The following is a 25,271-nucleotide window of genomic DNA, read 5'->3' on the forward strand; positions in this document are numbered from 1 at the left end:
CCACAGGAGTGGAGGAGAACAGGCTGGACTCAAGTCAGAAAAGGCCTCTGACCTGAGAAGGATTTTACCTGAAGTAACAACGAGGGTGAGAAGTTAACATCTGTAACTGATTTCTGAGTCTATCAAGCTTAGACTTGCATATTTTGTTTTATTTTGCTTTGTGACTTACTTTGTTCTGTCTGTTAATACTTAAATTCTACTTTCATACTTTATAAATAAACAAAAGTTATTTTATTAACGAAGTGTAAGTAATTGTTACCTGAGGGAGGCGCGGCGAAGCTCTGAATATCTCCCTATCAGTGATATACAGGGTGAACATTTATCATTTTACCTGGTATAAGCTTTATACAGAGTAAAATTACTTTATTTGGGGTTTAGATCCTGTTGGGAGCTGGGTGTCTGCGTGCTGGAGACAGGTATCCTGCTGAGCTAGTTTCAGTCTAGATCTGCAGTTTGGGGGGCATGACCCAGAGACTGGGTCTGTGTTGCAGCAGGCTAGCATGTCTGGCTCAGCAAGTCAGGGTACTGGAGGTCCAGGCTGGCAGGAAAAACGGGCTCAGAGGTAATTTCAGCACATCAAGTGACAGTCCCAATGGGAGTGTCTGTGAACAAACCCATCACACTATGCACTTGTGTTTCCTGCATTTCCAGAAAGCCTGCCAGCCCCTAAGTGATGTGCTATTCCAGTCTGGGTTGATCTCAGTCTCTCCTTTCAATGTTGTTCTAATGGGAATAACTAATTAAATAACCCTTGGAACAGAGACATGAAGTTGAGCATCTCACCCTCTAGGTGGATGCCCCTAGTCACCAGTCTATAAAATCATTCTCTCTTTCCGGCCCTGCAATGCTTCTCGTGTTTTGTCCACTGATCTCAGTTGGGGCCTGCAAACCTTGTTGTAATGCAAACAAATTAATAATAACAACAATGGAATAAGGAACAATACTACCACGAACTCTGCGAAATTACATTGCAATGGGCTGGGAATTGAATTCCCCAGTTCCCACTCCCCATCACTAAACAAGTACAGAGTTAAACAGATTCAGGAATTGGTTAGGAGTTTATTCATTGCTCTCCTCAGGGCGTCCTTCACCTCCGTGTTCCTCAGGCTGTAGATGAGGGGGTTCAACATGGGGATCACCAGCGTGTAAAACACCGAGGCCACTTTGTCTATGTCCATGGAATAGCTGGAGGGAGGACATAAATACAGGAAAAGTTGGATGCCATAAAACAGGACCACAGTGGTTAAGTGGAAAGAGCAGGTAGAGAAGGCTTTGTGCCGGCCCTCGGCAGAGCAGATCTGCAGGATGGTGGAGATGATACAGACATAGGAGAGGAAGACAGTTACAAGGCTGCCCACTATAATGCAGCTCATAAAAACAAACATCACAATTTCATTGATGTAGGTGTCAGAACAGGAGAGCACAAGCAGTGGGGGGATGTCACAGAAGAAATGATTGATGATGTTGGAGCTGCAGAATGACAGCCAAAATGTAGAACATGTTTGTATCATTGAATCCACAAACCCCACAGCATACACCCCAGCCACCAGCTGTTTACAAAGCTGCCTGGACATGGTGACCGTATAGAGCAGCGGTTTATGGATGGCCACATAACGGTCATACGCCATCACAGCCAGCAAGAGGCACACAACATCTGCAAAAGCGATAGATAGAGACATTTGCACAGCGCAGGCAGTGTAAGAAATGCTTTTCCTCTGCGCTAAGAAATTCAGCAGCATTTTAGGGGAAATTATCGAGGAAAAGAAGAGGTCACAGAAAGACAAATTACTGAGGAAAAAGTACATGGGGGTATGGAGTCGGGGATCACTCATGATTAACAAGATCATCCCCCCATTCCCCACCAGGGTGATACCATACATCAGTAGGAACACCCCAAAGAGGGGGACCTGCAGCTCTGGACAATCTGTCAGTCCTGTGAGAATGAACTCAGTCACCTCCGAGTGATTTCCCTTCTCCATATCCTCTGTACAGAGATCAGGCAGCTCCAGAGATGTGGGCAGGTAGTTGGTTCGGAAAACCTGTCCCTTCTCTGAAATGAAGTAAATGAAGATAAATGGAGATCAGTTTCTCAATGGACATCAGTACCCACTCAGGGAAAGGCTTAGTCCACAGAGCCAGGTGTTCACAGCTGGTCATTCCAGTTGTGTGATAAAATAGACACTGTGTAAATATAATGACACACAGATTACTCATGCCCCAGACATGAACAGTCCCATTCACTAATCCAAGCAGCAAGTAGTGACTTGTGAATCTGCTGTAAGAGAATCATGGTGAAAATTGTTTCAGTCTGAAGAGATTATTTGTAAGCTCAAAAAGGGGTGAGAATAGAGGAGTCTCAATCTTTCTACCATCTTTGGGCAAGGAGAGCTTTGTGGCTTGGCATGTCGGTTTGGGGTAAGTCTTGCTTACAGTGTAAATTCAGTTTTTTGGCATTTACTTTAGACTGTATGAGAACCCACAGATACAATGGAAAGCACTGACTTCAGTGTCTATTTAATTGCCTATTTTTCCAACCTTTAGCTGAAGAGGCAGGAGTTGGAGATGAGGCTTTTAGTGCTGGAGGTCTTGAATTCAATACCTGCTGATCACGATGGTGTCTCTCTGTGTGTGTGACTGTAATTCAGGACAATAGCACGTACCTGCTGAGAAGAGAGAGAGGGATGTGTTGGTGTTTCCCCATCAACAGAAACTGCTAATTTGGAGCATTCAGGAAGTTTTATACTGAGATGTGTGATCTGTGGGGCATGATTCCTGAAGCAACTGGGAATACCTGAGCTCAGAGAGCCATAACACCTAATTAAGGCATTCAGTGAGCCAAAGCCACCCTCGGTGTAATTGGTTCCCTGGGGATTAATTTGACCTACTCTTCCTTACTGTGTTCTGAAAAGAAGCAATTTCTACAAGAGTTACAGAGTATGAGGTTGGGGTAGATTTCATGCTGCTGTTTTCAGTGCAAGCCATGTGCTGTGTAGAGCTGATCAACAAAGGGTTATTTTTTTGAAGAGACCGAAATCTTTTTGAATCTTCATTTCTTCACTATGGAAGCAGAAATTATCCCCCATGGTGTTCAGGTTTTCCTGGTATTATCAGTGCTCCAGGACATGTTGGTACCCCCTTCTAAGTGGTGCCAACCTGTGAGGCATTGGAGGGTTTATTGTATTAGAAGGAAAAATTGAAGATCCATGTCAGCTCTATTCTTTAGTATAATCTGTGGGGGAGAGGTTACAAAGAATGTACACAAAGTCCTGCTTCTCTGAACACCGGTAGAAAGAACCAACAGCCAGCAATCTTTGTATTCAGAAACTCCCAAGTCTGTCACTCCAGGTCTGTACCCAGGAAACACTATGCCCCTACTTCCTCTAGGAGTCATGCTCATAACTCCTCCACCTGTCTTCTCTGCCTCCTGTGACCCAGAGGTGCCTGGGGCAGTCCTCAGTGAAAATGCCAAGGTCAGAGCAGGCTGCAAAAAGGAGGATATTCCCCAAACTCATGGTTAACAGACTGTGACATTGAACCCCATAATTCTTTATAGAAATATGCTTATGGCTGGAAATATGACATAACTATAATATATTTTATACCAGATAGGCCATGTAACAGATCTCTGCAAAGGTTATGATCTACTGGATATATTCATCCTATTTGCATGCATGTATTATTTTTTACTCAAAGTTATGAATATTAGCTAGGTACTTGTTTGATTTTAAGTAGCCTTAGTGAAGCATTTGGTCAGCTTCCAGAGAAAAGACTGTTCTCAATAAGTGCCCAGTCAAGAAACATTTAAGCTAACAATGAACTTTTAGAGATACCAGTCCACATCTGAGCTTTCCTGGGAATGTGGCTAGGCTGGTAAGGAACATAATCGTGCAGTGACATATGACTTGCCCATGTGACTCTGAAACTCCATTTTGTAACTGGATTCTGCACAGGGGAGAAAATCTTTAAAAATCCATGGGAGACCCCTCCATTTTGTTTTCAGCTGGCTGAAGAGAGAGCCTCTCCACTCCAAAAGATACAGAACAGAGGACAGTAACTACAGGGGGTGTGAGTGATTGCTGGACCCAGACTAGGTGGAGCCTCGTCTGTAAAAGGAAGCTTAATGGAACACCAATGAGGGTGAGGTTTTTATCTGTGTTCAGTTTCATTACTGTATTAGAGATAGATCTGCGTGTTTTATTTATCTTACTTGCTAATTCACTTTCCTCTGTCTGTTATTACTTGGAACCACTTAAATCCTACTCTCTATACTTAATAAAATCACTTTTTACTTATTAATTAACCCGGAGTATGTATTAGTACCTGGGGGAGGGGGGGCACACAGCTGTTCATATCTCTCTATCAGTGTTATAGAGGGGGAACAATCTATGAGTTTACCCTGTACAGGGTAAAACGGATTTATTCAGGGTTTGAACCCCATTGGGAGTTGAGTATCTGAGTGTAAAAGACAGAAACATTTCTTAACCTGCTTCCAGATAAGCCTACAGCTGTTAGGGGACATGGTTTCAGGTCTGGGTTTGCAGCAAGCTTAAACCAGGCAGGGCTCTGGAGTCCCAAGCTGCCAGGGCAGGAAAGCAGGGGCAGAAGTGGTCTTGGCACATCAGTTGGCAGCTCCCAAGGGGGTTTCTGTCATCCAACTCATCACGGGTGGGTGCTCAGCACTCTCTGAAAGTCCAGTCCTTGGAAGATGCTTCAAGCTTGGTACCCAAAACCACTATTCACTTTTGAAAAGCTTGACCCCTGAGCTCCTCCCTGCTCAGAGCGGTGTGGAAAAGAGGTGGGGCTGCGAGCTCCATGCCGAGCGGAGGGAACTCCGGCCCCGCCAGAGCCACGCTGCAGCTGTTCAGGGGCGCTCCTGGGTGCGCTGAGGCTCCGGGAGAGGGGAGGAGGCGGGGTCGGGCCGGGGCGGGAGCCTCACTCGTTCTCTTGGGGTCCCCTGCGAAGCCCAGGGCCTGAGGCAAATTGCACCATTTGCCCCCGCCTCTGGGTGGCCCTGCCTTTTCTAGGGTAGACTAAACCTCAACACATAGCTTTTTCCATTATTGGTCATTTATGCCTCATCACTCCAGGCTTTGTAATTTTCTACGTGAAGAGGTTTTGAAAGAGAAATGTTCCATTAAACCTGGAAACACCAAGATTCCAGCAAATTAAAAGTTCTATGGGAGCATTTTGCACAGGAAAAACTTTCTGAGTGAATGTAACATACTAACTTAATGTGCCCTGCCCCCATCTCCCTAGAGAAGATAAAAATCTACTACGAAGACCAGCAAAAGAAATTGCTATGCTCTCAAGGGTTATGGGGCTGTGCTTTGGTGCTGAAGGTCTTGGGTCCTATAAACAATTGGGACACACAGTTTTGATGCAGGACATGTTTTCTAGGCCTGGGGATTTGTGCACAGCTAAGTTTCTAGGGGAGCAGATGCCTGCAAATGGTCACATTATCCTTGCTTGAATGTGCAGGGTTAAGGAGGCAGTGCAAGGGAAGTTCCCACTGCAGTGAGCAGTAGATCAGGCATAACTGCATTCTTTTTGCTTTCTGAGTCCAAGCATCGCTCCCTGCTAATCTCCTTTTGGCTATGATCTATACCCCAAAAGGGGGGGAAGAAGCAGTGGGGAGATAGGGTCATGTTCTCCCTCCCTCTTAGAAGGCAGTAGAGATGACTGGACCTGGACAGGAGGAGGTGCTGTTCCCTTTGGGCCTGCTGTAAGCCACACTGACATTAATAGGTCTATTTATTTCATATCTGGACCCCACTGATTTCAATGTGAATTAGGCTCCTAAATACCTGTAAAGATCTGGGCTGGCTGTGCCAAACAGGCACAAGCGGGGCCCGCCCAATGCAAGGAATAGCCCAGCTCTTCCTTTTTTTCATCGAATCTATTGTCCCCACTGGATGGTGTGGCTGCGAGTTTACCAGTCCCTACTAGTGAGGGACCATGAGCGCACAGGTCAGCACGGTGGGTCCTCCAAGCCCTAGGCCCTTGGTGGATTCTCCGTCCCTTGGTGGATGCCCATTAAACATTTCACTTTCTGAGAGCCTCAGGTGCTTTAATGCTCGGCTTACAACTTCTCATCCCCAGCTTCTGGCCCTGCTCTCAGGCTGCCTGCTACTTGTCCTCATCTTCCACAGCCAGCTCCCAGGCTGCTGCCTCTGGCCGGCCACTGCCCATTCTCAGCAGCTCGCTGGCTGACCCTGATCCTCTTCTGCCTCTGGGTGTCATTGCTTTGCCTGTTCACATGGACCCCTCTACTGTCACAATGCGGAACGTGGGTAGAGACTGCGTTCTCTGGTGGTCATACAGGAACCAGATCCCCTCCCAGAATGAGCTGTGGCCCAATCCTTTTCCTCCAGCTAATTCTGGGGTGGGGTGGGCAGTGGGGCCTGACCATGAGACAGCAGGTTCATCACACTATCTCTAGGGCCCAACAACATAACACACGCTCCCACTCCTGTCCCCGGACACTCTCTGCTCCACATTCCCTCGTCTGTGTGATGCCTCTCGGATGCACAAAGGTAGTGTGGGAGCAGAGAAATTCAGTGCACTCAAATACAACGAGAAGTCCTGTGGCACCTTAGGCGTAAGCTTTCATGGGCGGGTAGTGTAGACATACTCTTGGAGTGTCACACTCTTTGTAGGTTATGTTGCTCCAATATCATTTTCAAAAGGTTTTTGGGCACTTAGAAATGTAAATACTATTCACTGTCAAAATCTCATTGACAGGGAGCAGGCACATGAACTCACCTCATCTAACAGGCTAGCGCCCTAAATGTTGCTCTAGCTAGTCCCCAGCCTCCAATTGTGTGTTTGCCCCACTACAGCTCACCTCCCTGCCCTGCTACAGGCATCCCAAATGCTAGGCTGTCTACCCTCTCCACTAAAGTGTGTTGGTACAGATTGTGTATGTGTGTGTGCATGCACATACCCTACATATTTAATGTAATGGAAACCAAGGTGATGCAAATTAGCATTTGATGCAGAGCTGGGGGGGGTGTGGGAATCCTGCAGATTAGAGATGAGCTGGACAGGACTGGAATGCCAGGTGATCCAGGAATAGAAATAGAAATGCCAGGAAGGTTGCTACAGATCAGAAATGAAGTGCACTGTCTATTTGGGGAGTGGGCGGATTTTCAAAATGTTCTTTTCTGTCTTTAGTAACTGGCTTTAATTTTTTTTTTATTCCGCTCTGAATTCATCCAAATAGTTACAAACCCAGAGGCTTCTCTTTGCATTATTGTTAAACAGGAAATTAAGTCAGTTCATGGGTCCATAGATTTTAAGGCCAGAAAAGGTTATGATTATCAGATAGTCTCATGTCCTGCATGCCACAAGTCAGAATATTCCAATCATTCCTGCAGCAAAGGGAATTATTCTATCCTATGGGAGAGCCTGTTTTATAACCTGTGGCTGTGATAGAAGTTTCAGTTTAAAACATGTTTATTCTGTCCACATTCTTTCTCTGTTTTCCCATGGTATTAAGGTGGATCCAATCAAGATGTGTCTGTCCTGGTCTACAAGGTCTGGGCAGAGGGTATGTGGGCTACAGAGAGATGTGGATATGTAGGTCTGACATTAGTAGAATTAATAGTAATATTTGACTGATACTAATATAGTCACTGCAACAACAGTTTTGAATTTCAAATGTATCTTCTGTGCCGTTTTGCAGATACAAATGAAATAATTAGTTTCTGTCTTTGTATGTTCCCTCTTAGGGAATTCTCTGCTGGTAATTTCCTTAATTCCCCTATGAGGAACAAGGCAATGCACTTTGGCAATTATGAGTGCTGGTTCAAAATAATCACCCTGGCTCTGGCAACAAAAAAAAATGCAAATTCCAGGGAGGTTACACCTGCAGGTACCTCAATCTCGGGACCTGAGGCGATAAATTTAGTGTAATTGACCCATGTCTCCAGAAACAGTATTAGCTTCTGACCATGTTAATAAACTCCCAGTGGGCATGATTAGAAAGTCTGTGCCTGCCAAACTGAGATTGCGTAACTTGGCAAGAAAGTTTGGAAGAGTGGTTAAAGTGAGTCCACTGTGTATCATTAAAATCTGAATGTGTTTCAGAGACATTGCAAACATTCTTTGAAATTAGCAGGGCAGAAGCTGCATTGTTGCAGAAGACACTCCCATGCTTCCCAGGTCACTCTCAGTAGTGAAATAACTTCCAGGATGAACTCAGCCTGTGGAAAATGTGGGGACAGTGTAGAGTATAGGGGTCCCCTGCAGCTGTTGGCTGTCCCCAGGACACAGGACCCCAGAGGACAATACAGCCCTGGAACAATCAGTTCCCCCTACCCCTGTGGTTACTCACCATTTTGGGGCTTTTGTGGGTTATGTGCACTCTCCTTGGGACAGGCAGTTTGTGCTATTGTGTGCACTGTGCTTCTCTTTAAGTTCGGCCAAATCATTGTTCCGTCTGGAGTGAACAATGCTGCCTCTGTAAAATGTTGCATTTTGGCTTTACAGATGCAAACTTGAGATCCCAGCCATCCTTGTTATCAACGGCAGAAAGGCTGTGCAGCCTCAGGGAGGGCCGTAAAGAAGCAAGGAGGACCTTCTGCATGAATCATGCAGCAGTCCCTTACTGAAAATCAAAAAGTGCAGGAGTGGCGGGGAGCGAAAGGAGGGTCTGCCAGCAAAATGCAATTCGCCGGCAAGGAAACACGGAGCGGCTCCTAATCATCGTGAAGCACCAAGCGAACTTGATGCAGGAGCTCATAGCACTGCATATGGAGCAGATCCGCGCCCACCTCCCCCTCTGCAGGCCTTGTCCCAAAGCTCTTTCCCTTGCACCTCCACGTCACCATCAACACACTTTCCCCAGCATCTGGTTTCTTATCACCGCTAGCTGTCTCCAACACCTTTAGTTTTACTGCCCAGCCCTGCAAAAAACAACCCTTACCCACTGCACTCAACCCCCATCGCCATGCCTTTTAGCCAGCTTGAAGTGCAGCTCTCATTGCACGGCACTCCAGACAGGAAGGTTGACTATGCTAAGGACATACGCAAATCTGTGATTGGCCCGTTCCCCACGTCACCCCCTTTCTTCCTCCCACACAGCACAGATGTGTCATGCCATGCGTGTTTCTCCAGCAGTTGTGTTTCTTTTCAATAAACGAATTTTTTGGTTTGGGAAACATTCTTTATTGCGTTAAGTAAAAGATACAGTAGCCCAGGAAAGCAATAGGCACTGCTTGTCACTGCATCATACATAGCAAACACAGACACCTAGTAGCATTGGAACCACTTCACTTCACTCCTGTGCAGGGCACCAAACATTACTCGTGGCTTTCAGCATCGAATTGCTCCCTCAAGGCATCCCTAATCCTTATGGCCCCATCTTGGGCCTCTCTAATAGCCCTGCTCTCTGGCTGTTCAAATTCAGCCTCCAGATGTTGAACCTCAGTTGTCCATGCCTGAGTGAAGCTTTCTCCCTTCCCTTCACAAAAAAGGGTACAGCACGTGGCTATAACCGTGGGGATGTTGTCATCGGCCAGGTCCAATTTCCCATACAGACAGTGCCAGCGGGCCTTTAAACAGCCAAAGGGCACTCAACAGCCATTCTCCGCCAACTCGGCCTGTTGCTGAACTGCTCCTTGCTGCTGTCAAGGCTCCCTGTGTATGGTTTCATGAGCCATAGCATTAAAGGGTTGGTGGGGTCTCTAAGGATCACAATGGGCATTTTGACTTCTCCTACAGAGATCTTCTGGTCCGGAAAGAAAGTCCCGGCTTGCAGCTTCCTGAAAAGCCCTGTGTTCCAAGAGATGCGTGCGTCATGCACCTTTCCAGACCAGCCTGTGTTAATAATGTCTGTGAAACGCCCATGGTGATCCACAAGCACCTGGAGAACCATAGAGAAATACCCCTTCCAATTTATGTACTCGAAGGCAAGGGGTCTGGTGCCAGAATGAGAATATGCATGCCATCTATTGCCTCTCCACAGTTAGGGAAACCCATTTGTGCAAAACCAGCCACAATGTCATGCATGTTCCCCAGAGTCACAGTTCTTCTGAGCAGGATGCGATTAATTGTCCAGAATCAACACAATTCCAGTAGTCGACTTGCCCACTCTGAACTGGTTAGCGACCCAATCGGTAGCTGTCTGGAGTTGTCAGCTTCCAGACTGCAATCACTACGCACTTCTCCACTGGCAGGGCATCTCTCAATCTCGTGTCCTTGCGCCGCAGGATGGGGGCGAGCTGAGTGCACAGTCCCATAAAAGTGTCTTTCCTCATCCGAAAGTCCTGCAGCCACTGCTTGTCATCCCAGACTTGCATGAAGTTGTGATCCCATCACTCAATGCTTATTTCCCAAGCCTCAAAGTGGCGTTCCACAGTGGTGAGCATGTCTATAAATGCCACAAGCAATCTCTTGTCGCATGTGTCATGGGAGTCGACATCCTTGTCAGACTCCTCACTGTCACTTTGTAGCTTAAGGAGTAACTCAACTGCAATTCGTGACATGCTGGCGAGACCCATCAGCATATTGCTCAGCAGTTTGGGATCCATTCCTGCAGACAGAAAGGGAAGACAAAGCCTGCAGTACAAAAACCGCTGAAAGATGGAGCCAAATATGGACAGAAGTACATGAATTGCTGGGATGTGAAGTGATGCACCACGAGGCAGTGGGATAGGACCCAGGATGCCATGCGCCCCCATCCCCTTCCCACTAGCCTCAGTGCCAGAACGGGAAGAGGTGCTTTGTGGGATAGCTGCCCATAATGCACCACTCCAAATGCCACTGCAAGTGCCGCAAATGTGGCCACGCCACTGCGCTTGCAGCTGTCAGTTTGAACACACGTCAGCGCTTTCCCTGTTGCTGTCTCTGAGGGCTGGTTTAACTCCTGGCACTCTACATCTGCAAGTGTAGACAAAGCCTTAGGCTTAACTAAACTAGGTTTCTAAATACTTAGCTTTGCTAGAAGAGCACAAAACGGCCAGAGCAATCTGATGAATCTGGCCCACAGTTCTCATACCTTGGAGAATAAATGTAGAGGCATATTTGGCAAAGATAAGACTCTCTAACATTTGTCACACTGCCCAGGCTATTTCATCACTTCGAGCACTCCTGTCCTGCACACATCCTCTTGTATGGGACTCATACGGCTCACTCTGCCTGACAGAACAATTGACAATACGGTTTTATCCCTGGTTGTGGCACTAAAACCACTGGCTAGGAGGGAGCACTGAGAGATCACAAATAAGGGACAAGGTTTTGAGTAGACAACGTGAGTGAATTTGATTTTATAATAAACCGTATTCAAATATGTGAGAAACCTCAACATAAAAAGTGCTTTGTAGTGAAAACTGTGGGCCATAATCACTCCCAGCGTAACTCCAGATGAACCCAGCAGAGCCGCCTCTTATATGAACTTGGCTCAATGACAAAAATATAAACAAATGTGCAAATGAGACTGTCATTTTGACACCATTTTTAACGCCATCAATTTTGCCCTTAGTAAGCACTTGAGGCCATAACAAGGACTGTTCATTCTGTGAGCAAAACCACACAGGTACTGCCATCTAGGCTTAAGGTCTCCTACCCTTTAGGTGGGCCAAACCTGACAGAGGCTTCTATGCAGGTTTATGGCCCAATAATTTTTACATAAGCAGTAACACCTCACAGATATTACCAGGTCGGTTGTGACCCAAGAATCTTTAGGTCAGCAATATTTCACCGATAATTCCAGTGTAGATGGAGTTGCACAAGCAGCTGAAGGGGGTAGCCACCACAAGTACACATCAATCCAAGATGCCAGGCATGTAGTTATGGTGTCTAGCTCCTCAAGCCACCCAAGTTACATTCTATAGACATACCTTGCAGGCGAGCAATGACCCTCGGGTAATACCATTTAGGCCTTTGGGTGAATAATGCTACACAGGTATTGCCCGGAAGGCATGTGGTCTAACAATACTGAGATGAGCAATGGCACTCAGGTAGAGCCATGGAGGCATATGGCATAATGATCTTTAGATGAGCAATGATAGAAAATTACTGCTGTCTAGGCATAAAGTTTAATAATCTTTACATTAGGGCTACCACATAGATACTACCATATAGGCCTGAAGCCTAATACTCCGAGGCACGTTGGTGCCCCCTTCTCTGAAGTGGTGCCAACCTCTGAGGCAATGCAGGGTTGATTGTATTAGAAGGAAAAATTAATCATCCAAGTCAGTTCTATTCTTTTGTATAATCCGTGGGGGAGGAATTACAAACAATGTACACAAAGTCCTGCTTCCCTGAACACCAGTAGAAGCAACCAACAGCCAGAAATCTCTGTATTCAGAAACTCCCAAGTCTGTCGCTCCAGGTCTTTACCCAGGAAACACTATGCCCCTACTTCCTCTAGGAACTCATAACTCCTCCTCCTGGATTCTGTGCCTCTTGTGACCCAAAGGTGCCTCGGGCAGTCCTCTCTGAAAATGCCAAGGTCAGTGCAGACTCCAGAAAGTAGGATATTCCCTAAACTGGTGGTTAATACAGATGATCTCTACTGTATCTCCGCAGATCCTTCAACAAAATGTCTCCAAGCATGCCAGCTTTGTTCCCATTATTCTTTTATTAATTGTATTTATTTCCTATAATTTATAGTCCATGAAACAGAATGTGATGTTGCACCCGATAATGCTTTATAGAAATATGCTTATAACTGTAAATATGACATAACTGGAATATAGTTTATGCTAGATAGGCCATGTAACATATCTCTACAAAGGTTACAGTCTACTGGATATAGTCATCATATTTGCATCCATGTATCATTTTTATATTCAGAGTTATGAATATTGGCTATGTATTTGTTTGAATTTAAGTAGCCTCAGTGAAGCATTTGGTCAGCTTCCTGAGAAAAGACTGTTCTCAGTAACTATCCAGTCAAGAAACGCTTAAGCTAACAATGAAATTTGAGAGATGCCAGTCCGCATCTGAGCTTTCCTGGGAACGTGGCATAGGCCTGCAAGGAACTGACTCATGCATGCACATGTGACTTGCCCATGTGACTCCAAACTTCATCTTGGAGCTGGATTCTGGAGAGGAGAGGGGAAGGGGTTCCCACCCACAAATGAATGTCTTCTTAAGCCCCTGGGAGACCCCTCCATTTTGTCTTCAGCTGGCACAAAAAATAGCCTCTCCACCCCAAGGAGATGCCTGAAAGAAACTGGAACAAAGGACAGTAACTACAGGTGTGAGTGATTGATGGTGCCAGATTAGTAGGAAGTCTAGTCTGTGAAAGAAGCTTATTGGAACATCTCTGATTGTGAGATTTACCGGCATTTAGTTTTTACTGTATTAAGCTTAGACATGCGTGTTTTGTTTTATTTTGTTTTGTATTATTGGACAATAGGAAAAACATCCCAACAGTGAGGGTGGCTAAGTACTCTAATAACTTGTCCAGGAAGGCTGTGGAATCTCCACCACTGGAGATTTTTAAGAGCAGGTTAGACAAACACCTGTCAGGGATGGTCTAGATAATACTTCGAACTGCCATGAGTGCAGGGGACTGGACTAGACAACCTCTCGAGGTCCCTTCCAGTCCTATGATTCTATGATCTCACAAGGAGGATCTCCCTGCACTGGGAGGAGGCGGGATGCCAACTTGAGAAGTAGGCAGGGCAAGAGACATGCACCTGCCTACACTAGACATTCAGCTCCACTCTACGTCCCACCACATGCGCACACATATGCCCAATGCACACCAAACACACATACACAGACATAGTGCCCACTACACAAACAGTGCCAACTACACAACAAACACACACACACACAGAGACTGACGCTGAGCTCGGTCAGAATGCAGAATAATGCAGAATAATCTCTACTGGGAAGCTGAGACAGCTGGAATATTTCCAATCAGCCTGAACAAAATGACCCGAAGGGAATTCTTCTGCCCTGGCAGGGAGATAGGACTAGATTTCCCAACTGATCTTTTCCATCGGCCGCTTCTCTGAGGCCTGGTTTATGCTTAAAAATTAGATCAACAGAGCTCCGTCACACAGGGCAGGAAAACATTTCATACCCTGTGCGAGGCAGTTAGCTTGTACTGACCCTCAGTTTAATTCTTCCTTTGACCAAGCTACTGCCTTTCAGAGATGTGGATTAACTACATTGAAGGAAAAACCTTTCCATTAATGTGGAAAACACCTACACTATGGCACTCCTGCACACCAAAGCTGTAATGACCTTAGTATGGACATTCCCTGAATTGATGGGTGAGTTTTCCCCCTCCTTATTAAAGCTATTTTTCTCTCCTTTTCCAATCACCCTTCTGCCTCCTTTGGTAAAGCTCTGTCCTTCTTTTTAGAGGTAAATAGGTTCAGAAAATTTGAAATTTTTCCTCTCACAATAATTCCTTCCTTCCCCTCCCATGAACAGCTCCCTCTCCTTTCAATTAAAGGCTGAAATGCTCTGAAACTAACTGTTATCCCATGACTTGGTGACACCTCATTATTTAACCTCCCTTCACTTACATTGAGTTGAGAAGGTCAGAAGCAGTACGTGCACGATACCCTAAAATCAGACTAAAGGTCAAACCTTTCCCTGTGTGCTATCCACACCAATGTTGCCCTTAATTCCTCAGGAGCCACTTCCTTGAGTGGCAGAGATTAAATTTAGTTTGATGACTTTGAGATTTGATCCCTGGAGCATGTTTGCTCTCAGAACAACAGGTGAGCACAGCACATACAATTAATGTTGTTGCTGTGCCTTTCTTTGTGGAAATGGAACACAGAGGGCTAGAGCATCAGCTGGTCTGGATCGCTGGCTCTCCCGTGAGGTCTTTTTAATATGATACAAAACAGAGCTGAATGTATTACATTTTGTTTGTTGGTTACCTCTCCAAATGTTGCTTTGTGTCCCAATGATGGGAAATTACTTAAAGTGTCTAGAAATGGGTGAATTTATTCTGGACTAACAATTTATTGTCAAAAACAATACCATTTGGATTGACCTGATACTATTTACAAAGTGTTAAAAATACTCCAAAAGCTTTGTCCCTTTTACAGACTAGTCTCCTTCTAGTCTGGATCCAGCAATCACTCACACCCCCTGTAGTTACTGTCCTTTGTACTAGTTTCTTTCAGGTAGCCTCCCCACCTGCAAAGGATATCTCTTGAACCAGCTGAAGACAAAATGGAGCGTCTCCAAAGGGTTTAAATAGAGTTTCTCTTGTGGGTGGACACCCCTCCCTCCCTCTGTGTGGAATCTCAACTACAAGATGGAGTTTTGGAGTCACATGGGCAAGTCAATGTCCATGCATGACTCAATTCCTTACCAGCCAAGCCACATTCCTGGGAAAGCTCACATGTGGATTGGTGTCTCCAAGTTCACTGTTGGCTTAAGTGTTTCTTGATGGGGCACTTACTGAGAATAGTCCTTTCTCAGGAAGCTGACCAACTGCTTCACTGTGGCTATTTAAAATTAAACAAGTACATAGCCAATATTCATAACTTTGATTACAAAAATGATAAAGGCATACAAATGGGAGGAATGTATTCAGTAGATCAGAACCTTTGCAGGGATATGTTACATGGCATGTGTAGAATAAAACATATTCCAGTCATGTCATATTTACATTCATAAACATGTTTTCATAAAGCCTTATGAGGTGCAAACTCACACTGGCATCTTACACTGACATGGAACAATATCATCTGATACTGGAATCCATTTTGAAGCTGGTACTTTTCCAGAGGGGAGTGGAATTTCAAACGAAGGTTTTCCGCCTTAGGGGTGTTCCATATAAAGTGGGGAAAGCAAACAATGAGTGTCTTCAGTTGGCTTAAGAGATGACCTCCTCATCCCACAGAGATACCTGCAAACACCTGGAAACAAAAGGACTGCAACCACAGGGGTGGGGGAGAACAGGCTGGACCCAGGTCACAACTGGCATTTGACCTGAGAAAGATTTTACCTGAAGAAACAACTTCGGCTGAGAAGTTAACATTTGTAACTGATTTCTGGGTGTATTAAGCTTACCCTTCTGTGTTTTGTTTTATTTAGCTTTGTGACTTACTTTGTTCTGTCTGTTACTACTTAAAACCACTTAAATCCCACTTTTTATACTTAATAAAATCACTTTTGTTTATTTATAAATAACTGTTACCTGGCAGGGCAAACAGTTGTGCATAGCTCTCTTGCAGTGATGTAGAGGTTGAAGATTTATCTCTCCACCATGTATAAACTTTGTACAGAGTAAAATGGATTTGTTTGGGGTTTAGATCCCATTAGGAGCTAGGTGTCTGTGCGCTGGAGACAGGTATCCTGCTGAGCTCATTTCAGTCTAGATCTACAGCTTTCAGGCCGTGGCCCAGACCCTGGGTGTGTGTTGCAGCAGGCTAGCCTGTCAGGCTCAACAAGGCAGGGTTCTGGAGACCCAGGCTTGCAGGGAAAATGGGCTCAGAGGTAATTTCAGCAGAAAAGGTGACAGATCCAATAGGGGTATCTGTGACCAAACCTGTCACACTATGCACATGGATATGCCCCTGAGTGATGTACTATTCCAGTCTGGGTTCCTCTCAATCTCTTTCTTAGTTTTTCTACTGTGGATAACTAATTCAATAACCATTGGAACAGAGACATGAAGTTGAGCATCTCACCCTCTAGCTGGATGAGCCTAGCCACCAGCTCATAAATCATTCTCTCTTTCTGGACCTCTGATACTTTCTGTGCTTTGTTCCCTGATCTCAGTTGGGGCCAGCAGACCTTGTTGGAATATAAAGAAATTAATAATAACAATACAATAATGAACAATATGACCACTGGCTTTGCGAAATTACATTGCAATGGGCTGGGAACTGAATTCACCTGTTTCCACTTCCCATCACTAAACATGTACGGAGTTTAACAGCTTCAAGAATTGGTTAGGAGTTTATTCATTGCTCTCCTCAGGGCGTCCTTCACCTCCATGTTCCTCAGGCTGTAGATGAGGGGGTTCAGCATAGGGATCACCAGTGTATAAAACACTGAGGCCACTTTGTCTGTGTCCAAGGAATAGCTGGGGGTGGGACGTAAATACATGAAGAGGAGGGTGCCAAAAAGCAGGACCACAGCAGTCAAGTGAAAACTGCAGGTGGAGAAGGCTTTGTGCCTCCTCTCGGTGGAGCGGATCTGCAGGATGGTGGAGGTGATATAGGCATAGGAGAGGAGGATAGTTACAAGGCTGCTCACTATAATGCAGCACACTAAAGTAAACATCACAATTTCATTGATGTAGGTGTCAGAACAGGAGAGCACCAGCAGTGGGGGGATGTCACAGAAGAAATGCTTGATGATGTTGGAGCTGCAGAATGACAGCCGAAATGTAAAACATGTGTGTATCATTGAATCCACCAATCCCACAGCGTACACCCCAGCCACCAGCTGTTTACAAAGTTTCCTGGACATGGTGGCCGTATAGAGCAGCGGTTTACAGATGGCCACATAACGGTCATACGCCATCACAGCCAGCAAGAGGCATTCAAAATCTGAAAAGGTGTAAAAGAGATACAGTTGCACAGCGCAGGCAGTGTAAGAAATGCTTTTCTTCTCAGCTAAGAAATTCAGCAACATCTTAGGGGAAATTATCATGGAATAGCAGAGGTCACAGAAAGACAAATTACTGAGAAAAAAGTACATTGGGGTGTGGAGTCGGGGGTCACTCATGATTAACAAGATCATCCCCCCATTCCCCACCAGTGTGATACCATAAATCACTAGGAACACCCCAAAGAGGGGGACCTGCAGCTCTGGACGATCTGTCAGTCCTGAGAGAATGAACTCAGTCGCCTCCGAGTGATTTCCCTTTTCCATCTCCTCTGAACACAGATCAGGCAGCTACAGAGATGTGGGCAGGTGGGTGGTGCAGAAAACCTGTCCCTTCTCTGTAATGAAGTAAGTGAAGATAAACGGAGATCAGTTTCTCAATGGACTTCAGTACCTGCTCAGGCAAGGGCTTCGTCCACAGAGGCAGATGTTCACAGCTGGTCATTTCAGTTGTTCGATAAAATACACACTGCATAAATACAATGACACGCAGGTTAATCATGTTCCACACAGGGACACTCCTGTTCACTAATCTGAGCAGCAAACAGTGATTGTGATTCTGCTGTAAGACTATCAGGGTGAAAACCATCTCAGTCTGGAGAGATTATTTGTTAGCTAAAGAAAGGGTGAGAGGAAAGAAGTGTCAGGCTTTACCCTCTTTGAGCAAGGGAAGCTCTGTGGCTTGACATGTCGGGTTGGGGTAAAGCTGATTACTGTGCTAATAAAGCTTTTAGGCCTTTATTTTAGCCTCTATGAAAACCCAGAGACATAGTGGAAAGTACTGGCTTCAGTGACTATGTAATTGCCTATTTTCTCCAACCATGGAGGTCGCTCCTTTAGCTGAAAGGGTTGAAGTTGGGACTGAGGCTTTCACTGCTGGAGGTCATGCATTCAATACCTGCCAGTCCCCGTGGTGTCTGTATGTGTGTGTAACTCTGATACTGGACAATCGTATGTACCTGCTTAGAAAAGAGAGACAGATGTGTTGGCTTTTCCCCATGGTCAGAATCTGCCAGTTTGGAGCAAGCAGGAAGTTTTATAGTGAGATTTGTGATCTATGGGACATGATTTCTTAAGCAACTGGGAATACCTGAGCTCAGAGAGACACAACACCTAATTAATGGGTTCAGTGAACCAAAGCCACCCTTGATTTAACTCATGCCCTAGGGATTAATTAGTCCCACTCTTTTCTACTGTGTTATTAAATGATGCAACTTCTACCAGAGTTACAGAGTATGAGGTTAGGGGTAAATTTCATCATGCTGTTTTCAGTGCAAGCCGGGTACTGCGTAGAGATGATCCACAAATGTGATTTGTTGTGGAGACTGAAAGCATTTCTGCTTAGAAATACCATGAGGGTGCATAAGATACCACACACCACCAATCTATTCTGTGGACCAGGCTCCCCAGATGGACTACATCCCCCATGAGACAGGGTGGTCTCTCGTCTTGCTGAACTGCTCTGGAAAATCACCAGAGTCCTGCAGCCATGGTCTGGGGAGGAGGGGAGTTTGGTCTTTCTGATGGAAATCTTATATTTTCCAGAAAAAAAGATAATTTCATGGAAAAAAATAGTTCAATTGAAAATCCAATTTCCAATTAAAAAACTTTAAGAAATAATTTTAACCAGCCTTAGCAACAAGTCTGGAATCAAAGGAACAGAAAGTTAGATACACCTGAAACATACTAATTGTTTCAGAATCAACTCATTGTCCCAACCTCAATAGGTAATATATAAAACCCGTAACACATGTAAGAGTTCTCCAGATTATCTCACGCCAATCACCATGGTATTCTATGCCCTTCCCTTGCTAGGTTACTCCCCAAAGTAGGAAGGATAGGTTCATACATTGTGCTTGATGGAGACCACATGATGACCAGAGGAGCTCAGAAGGAGACCACAGCCATCTGCCCCCCATTGTTAATTTGGTGTTTCTCTGTAAAGCTGGAAATGACCAATGTTCCCTCTAATTTTTTTCATCCATGTTCAGATTGAATGCTATATTCAGCACCAATATCAAGGCCATTTATTGTGCATACTAATTCTAGATATAATATATATTTTTAAAAGTTCATAGGTATGGAGAAAGAAGAAGAAAGAATATTAAAACAAGGGATAATTAACAGGGTGCACTGCTTTAGATTCTTATTTAATATGAAATCAAATAATAAAAAAATTAACACTGCCTTGGAATACATGTATTTTACCATCCTTTCTAACTACTCGAGCTAGTAAACACAGCAAAATGTGGCGTCCTGAAAACAGCTACATAAATAAAACAAAGTCATCGTGGTCATTAAGGGAAAGCATAAAATATGCATCAGAGGCCTAATTAAATAACCTACTCCTACCACAGACCACTTAAATCTTCAGGGAAAGCTGCTCTCAAAAAATGAAGCATCTGCCAAAATACTATCATAGTGCGGACTTCTGCAGTTTACCAAACTACTCACCGTGCATGCATATTATCTGCACACACAGCTCAGCTTTAAGATGCTAAATAAAAGTATGAGTTAAAAAGAAATTCTTTCACTGCAAATATTAATACAATATTTTCTCTTACTGGAAAGGAGAGTAAAAGGCATTCACTCGGCATGATACGATTTCTCTGGAATGTCAACACTTAATTTGATTAATACTTCACACACAGAGAACAGTAAAAATAAGTAAAAAAGCAACACAGATAGCAAAACAAAGCCCCAAACAAATAAGTGACAACACTGAAAATATGAAGGGAAGCAAAACATCAAGTGGTTGATGATGGGTATTTTAAATGAGTGTTTATGACCCATGCAGTGCAAGTGCAACAAAGCCCTGTAGAAACAGGCAAAGTTCTTCTGGTTTCACATTGTGTGTGTCACCAAGTTAAAAACTCGGAGTAGATTGACTCATTACATTTTTACGCACCCTGCAGGACAATAACACATAGCTTTGGGATTTGCAGAGAGATCCCTACTTCAAAGAGCTTGCAAATAAGGTCTTTATCCTACAAAACACCTAGCACCTTCACCAAATCTAGTGCTGCTTGCTACTTGTGAGTCAATGGGAGTACTCTGAAAAGCCAAAACTATACCAGAGAGCAAAGATCTGGCCTTAATGGTTTTCAATACCTCTCCCCAGACAAATGCTCCACCACCTATTCCTTATTCCTCCCAAGGCCACCACCTCATCTGACACGTGCATTCTCTCCAAGGTCCAGGTGCATGGAGGTTTACTCTCTCGTGGACGGCCCTCCAGACACACTCCTCAGTGGGAATTGTGGATATTACCCTTCTGAATGGAATCAGTATTATAAAAATGGAATATTGGATGGTGGTAGTGCAGGTTTTTACAGATGAGATGAAGATGAAGATCCTGATTTTTCGGGTTTCACACCCAAAGAGTAGCCTTCAACTTTCTATGCAAATACCTTTTATTTCACAGGAAAAGATTGATTCAAGAATGAAAAATAGTTAAGTCCCCGTGAAAGAGAGGACAATTTAATTTCTATGCCCTTCCATGCTGGGATCTCTTCAATGCATGGCCAGGGATTTCATCTTGTGAAATGACCCAGTGGGAACCCTCACAGCTCCTGTGCATTGCAAATATCCATTCTCTTCCTACAGGTCTCAGGACTTGGTTGCTTCTGAAATACAGATGAGCCCTTCCTGCACAATCTCCTCCAAGGAGATGTTCCTAGTGGCAGCCTCTTGTCCCTGCCCAGCAACCTGGTGAAGCCAGAGAAGAGAGAATGTGCATACTCCCCTGCCTTCTAGTGATATCACACAGGCGGACAGGGCATCATTAGACCTATATTCCTCAATGTGTGCCCACTGAGGATGTTCAGGGCTTCTCTGCACTGTGCCTACATCTGGTGGATATTGCTAGACTTGCTTAAAGAAGTAACCATAATATGGACACTACCTATTAGACCACACCCCCTGCTGGTGTAAATGGATGCCTCTCCCTGGGAGTCATTGGGCCAGATCAAGATGGTATAAATCAGCCTAGCTCCATTGAAGCCAATGAGCCAGATCTTCAACTCATGTGAATCGAGTATGTTTTGAATCATGAATGGGACAATGTACCAAAATACAATCACTTGACATCTTTAAATCAAGACTGGATTGCTCTCTAAAAGAGATGTTCTAGTTTTCATTAGTGGGTGAGGTTCCTGTGTTAGCCAATGGTCAGACTAGAACTCATGAATCTATAGAAAATCTGTGTCACTTCAAATGAAGTCAGTGAGCCAATCCCCAGGTGGTGTAAATTGACACAGCTTCATAGAAGTCAGTGGCCCAGATCCCTCACTGGTGTCAATCACTGTAGCGCGATTGAACTCCTGGCTCGTTAAAGGGAACTGCAGCACCATGGACAGCTCAGAAGTGGCAGGAACTGTGGACTTGTTTACACTGTGGGGGGGTCGATATAAGATATATAAGATAAGTCGAAGTATCTTAGTTTGACTTACCTGGCCATCCTCACAGCGGCAAGTCGACCGCCTTGGCTCCCCCGATGACTCCACTTACTCCTCCTGCCAAGGCGGAGTATGGGCATCGATTTATCGTGTCTAGATAAGATGTGATAAATCCATCCCCGACAAATCGATTACTACCCACTGATCCAGCGGCTAGTGTAGACGTGGTCTGGTGCAGTAAGAAAGGGCTCCTGGCTGGCTGATAGGTCTGAACGTACATTTGCCCTGAGGTAAAGGTGAAGCATGAGTCAGGGATGGGGCTATGTGGCAGTAGCCCAAGGGAGCTGAAAGCAGTTAATTAAGGGGATACAGTGATGTGTGGCTGCTGGTCTTAGGTCCCTGGGCTGGGACCTGGAGTCGTGTTTGGGCCACTGAGGAAGTGGCCTTCAGCTGAACCACAGTAAAAGGGATCAAACTACTTAGAGGACCATCTGGAGAGCTAGGCCCAGAAGGACCCAGAAAAAGCAAAATTGTTGTCTCCAGATAGGAAGCACTGGGGTTATGGCCAGATACCAGGGCTGGGACTATTTAAAGACTGTGGACACACCCAACCAGAAGGGGTGCTTGTGAGAGGTGGGTGCCACACAGTTACAGACCCCTAAAGGCATTAAATGAATTCCTTAGAGACTGCCCTAACAGCAACCCCATTTTCATACCCAGGAACCCAGTCAAGCTAGGGAAGCGAGAATGTGCATTATCCCCCTGCTCTCTAGTGATTTCACACAGAAGGGTGGGGCTTCAATCAAACCTGTTTCATTCCTTAACAGATCCACTGAGAGGGAGTTTTCACTTGTTTAAACATCTCCCCAAAATGTAGGACTGTATTCATCCCTTAATGAATGAGAGCAGAGGGATGTCAAATCTAGCAAGAGTCATTGAAGGAGCAACACTGGGTTTGCAGAATTTGGCCCCTGTCCTAGGTTTCCTTGGAAGGCTTATTTTATGAACTGTCTGGGATATGGAGGTAGCTCCAGACTTCACCAAGACCACACCAGATGTTAACAAAATTCTAATCCATGTTAACTCCTGCTTGGTCCCCTCCACAGCTGGGTCCCCAAGTTATGTACCAATTGGGAGCAGGTTAAACACACTATGAGCCATTGCTGTGTGTTTCTTTGGAGGTGGGAGGGATGAGAGTGAAGAGTTTCATGGCAATAGAATACTTTCACATTCCCTTAAACTTTAAAGGGTGTTATTATACAATCCAGGGGTTGTTCCCATGGAAATTGTTCTGATTGTGCTGCTGAGTACATAAGGGTATGGGTGTGGCTACATCTGTTTGGTGTGTTTCACAGACAGTAGTTCTCTCACATTCTATGTTTCATATGTTTGAATAGCTGATTTTTTTTTCTAGTATTTGGGAGAGTGTAGCTTGTGGTGGGGATGGAATTGTTTGAGGATTTTTTGTTTTGTTGGCTTTTTAATGTATGCCTTATAATGTGCTGCTGGAAAACTCATAATTTGCTGATCAGTATTGTCCTGATAAAATATGTGTGGCATGTGAAGTTATAGGATTACATTGTATGATGTTTTCTGAAAACATCCACTCAGTGAACCCTGCAGTGAAGTATCTAGCTACCTATCTACCTACCTAGTTTTACTGCACATGTCAGCAGATACCAGCACACTTTATGAGGCCTTTAGCATTGCCTACTGAGGCTAAGATCAAGAATGCTGAGTGTTCAGATGGTCCATTCCCTTAGCCGTTTAACCCCAAGATGCACAAAGGGCCTTGAAGTTGAAAGGCCCCATAACCCGTTCTACTCATAATCAGGGACATGTGCGGGGATTTAAATGTGACTATTTGGGGGGGGACATTTTAAACTTTGACACCTCCCCACCCGATACCCCCAGGCCCCGCTGCCCCCCCTTAGCTCCCACTGCCTCTGTGGGATCCTCACCCATCCCCTCAGCACCCCACTGCCTCCACCCCCCATTGTTCTGGGCTCTGAACCGTTACTGGAGGCTGCGGGTGAGAAAGAAACAGGGCTCCACAGGCTTCCTGGGCCCCCACTCCCAGCAGAACTCTGCTGTCAGCCCATCTTCCCTTCTAGGTGCCATCTAGTGGGGCTCAGCGGGAGTGCTAGCTGGAGTGCCATTCCCAGGCACCTCTCCAGCCATGGTCAGCTCAACTTCCACCCTGCCAGAAAGGGGGGAGGAGGGGCTTGGGGGAGGCAATGTTGGGGCAGGGGCTGGTTCAGAAGCTGCAGGAAGTGGCAGAGATTCTGAGGGTCCATTCCCCTTTGTGCACTCCCCTGGTCATCATCATCACTTGACTCAATGACCAAGACACAAAATGTAGCTAGAAGAGGAGGAAACTTTCCATGAATAGTTTTAGTCACTTTTCTTTTGGCCAGGAATTGGGCACCATGTCAGAGGAGGAGATGGTAAAGTGATCAGGAGCGACTCTTGAAAATGGGGGGAGGGACACTGACCGAAAAGTGAGTGGGCCTGCATGGGCCTCTGTGAAAAAAGGATGCATGACTCAGTTCGCCCTTCCCATGCATCGGTGCTGAAAGTAGTAGTATTGAAATGATTCATTCAACCTAAAATGAATATTTTTTGCTTTGTTGACTTTTTTGATTCATCGATATTTTGGGGTAGTTTTTGGTTGGGATGAAGCGGAATATTTTTTTTCCAGCAAGCTGATAGCAGGTCCAGCTCTGTCCATGTCCCATTCACAGTGCCCTGAGCTATAATGTTCCCTGAATCCCCGCTCTTCAGAGTCTAGAATCTTTTCAAGTAGACCTAAAAGCAAGAACTCACAGTAAACATGGTGATGTGGTATAAATATGTTGTGTAGTATATGACTTTTTTTTCCTGTTTATTTCTCTTTTACAAAAAATGCTGCCCTACCTCCCCACCCCTAGGTGCCATTTTGGTATTCAGTTCACTGTCCCAGAGGTTTCAGAGTGGTAGTTGTGTTAGCCTGTATCAGTAAAAACAACTAGGAGTCCTTGAGGCACCTTAGAGACTAACAAATTTATTTGGGCATAAGCTTTCATGGGCTATAACCCACTTCATCAGATGCATGGAGTGGAAAATACAGTAAGCTGATATAAATATACAGCACATGAAAAGATGAGAGTTGCCTTACCGAGTGAGGGAGCCAGTGCTAACGAGGCCAATTCAGTTAGGGTGGATGTGGCCCATTCCCAGAAGTTGACAAGAAGGTGTGAATATCAATAGAGGGAAAATTATTTTTGTAATGACCCAGCCACTCCCAGGCTTTATTCAGGCCTAATTTGATGGTGTCGAATTTGTAAATTA

At 45.0% G+C, this 25,271-nt stretch overlaps 2 protein-coding genes across 2 annotated transcripts; both read right to left on the reverse strand.

The window, feature by feature from the left end:
• Positions 1–1,040: 1,040 nt before the first annotated feature.
• On the reverse strand, positions 1,041–1,988 carry LOC115651648 (olfactory receptor 1019-like). The gene has a single exon (XM_030562742.1). It carries the CDS (start codon positions 1,977–1,979, stop codon positions 1,041–1,043), a length of 939 nt encoding a protein of 312 aa, XP_030418602.1. The 5' UTR covers positions 1,980–1,988.
• A 14,884-nt stretch (positions 1,989–16,872) lies between these two features.
• On the reverse strand, positions 16,873–17,820 carry LOC115651099 (olfactory receptor 1019-like). The gene has a single exon (XM_030561981.1). It carries the CDS (start codon positions 17,809–17,811, stop codon positions 16,873–16,875), a length of 939 nt encoding a protein of 312 aa, XP_030417841.1. The 5' UTR covers positions 17,812–17,820.
• Positions 17,821–25,271: the final 7,451 nt, after the last annotated feature.

Source organism: Gopherus evgoodei, chromosome 4 (genome assembly GCF_007399415.2).
Source record: "Gopherus evgoodei ecotype Sinaloan lineage chromosome 4, rGopEvg1_v1.p, whole genome shotgun sequence".
Taxonomy (NCBI): Eukaryota; Metazoa; Chordata; order Testudines; family Testudinidae; genus Gopherus; species Gopherus evgoodei.

Bases quoted from the DNA above. Each gene is read 5' to 3' on its own strand.
- LOC115651648 (XM_030562742.1), bottom strand. From the start codon at position 1,979: ATGGAGAAGGGAAATCACTCGGAGGTGACTGAGTTCATTCTCACAGGA.
- LOC115651099 (XM_030561981.1), bottom strand. From the start codon at position 17,811: ATGGAAAAGGGAAATCACTCGGAGGCGACTGAGTTCATTCTCTCAGGA.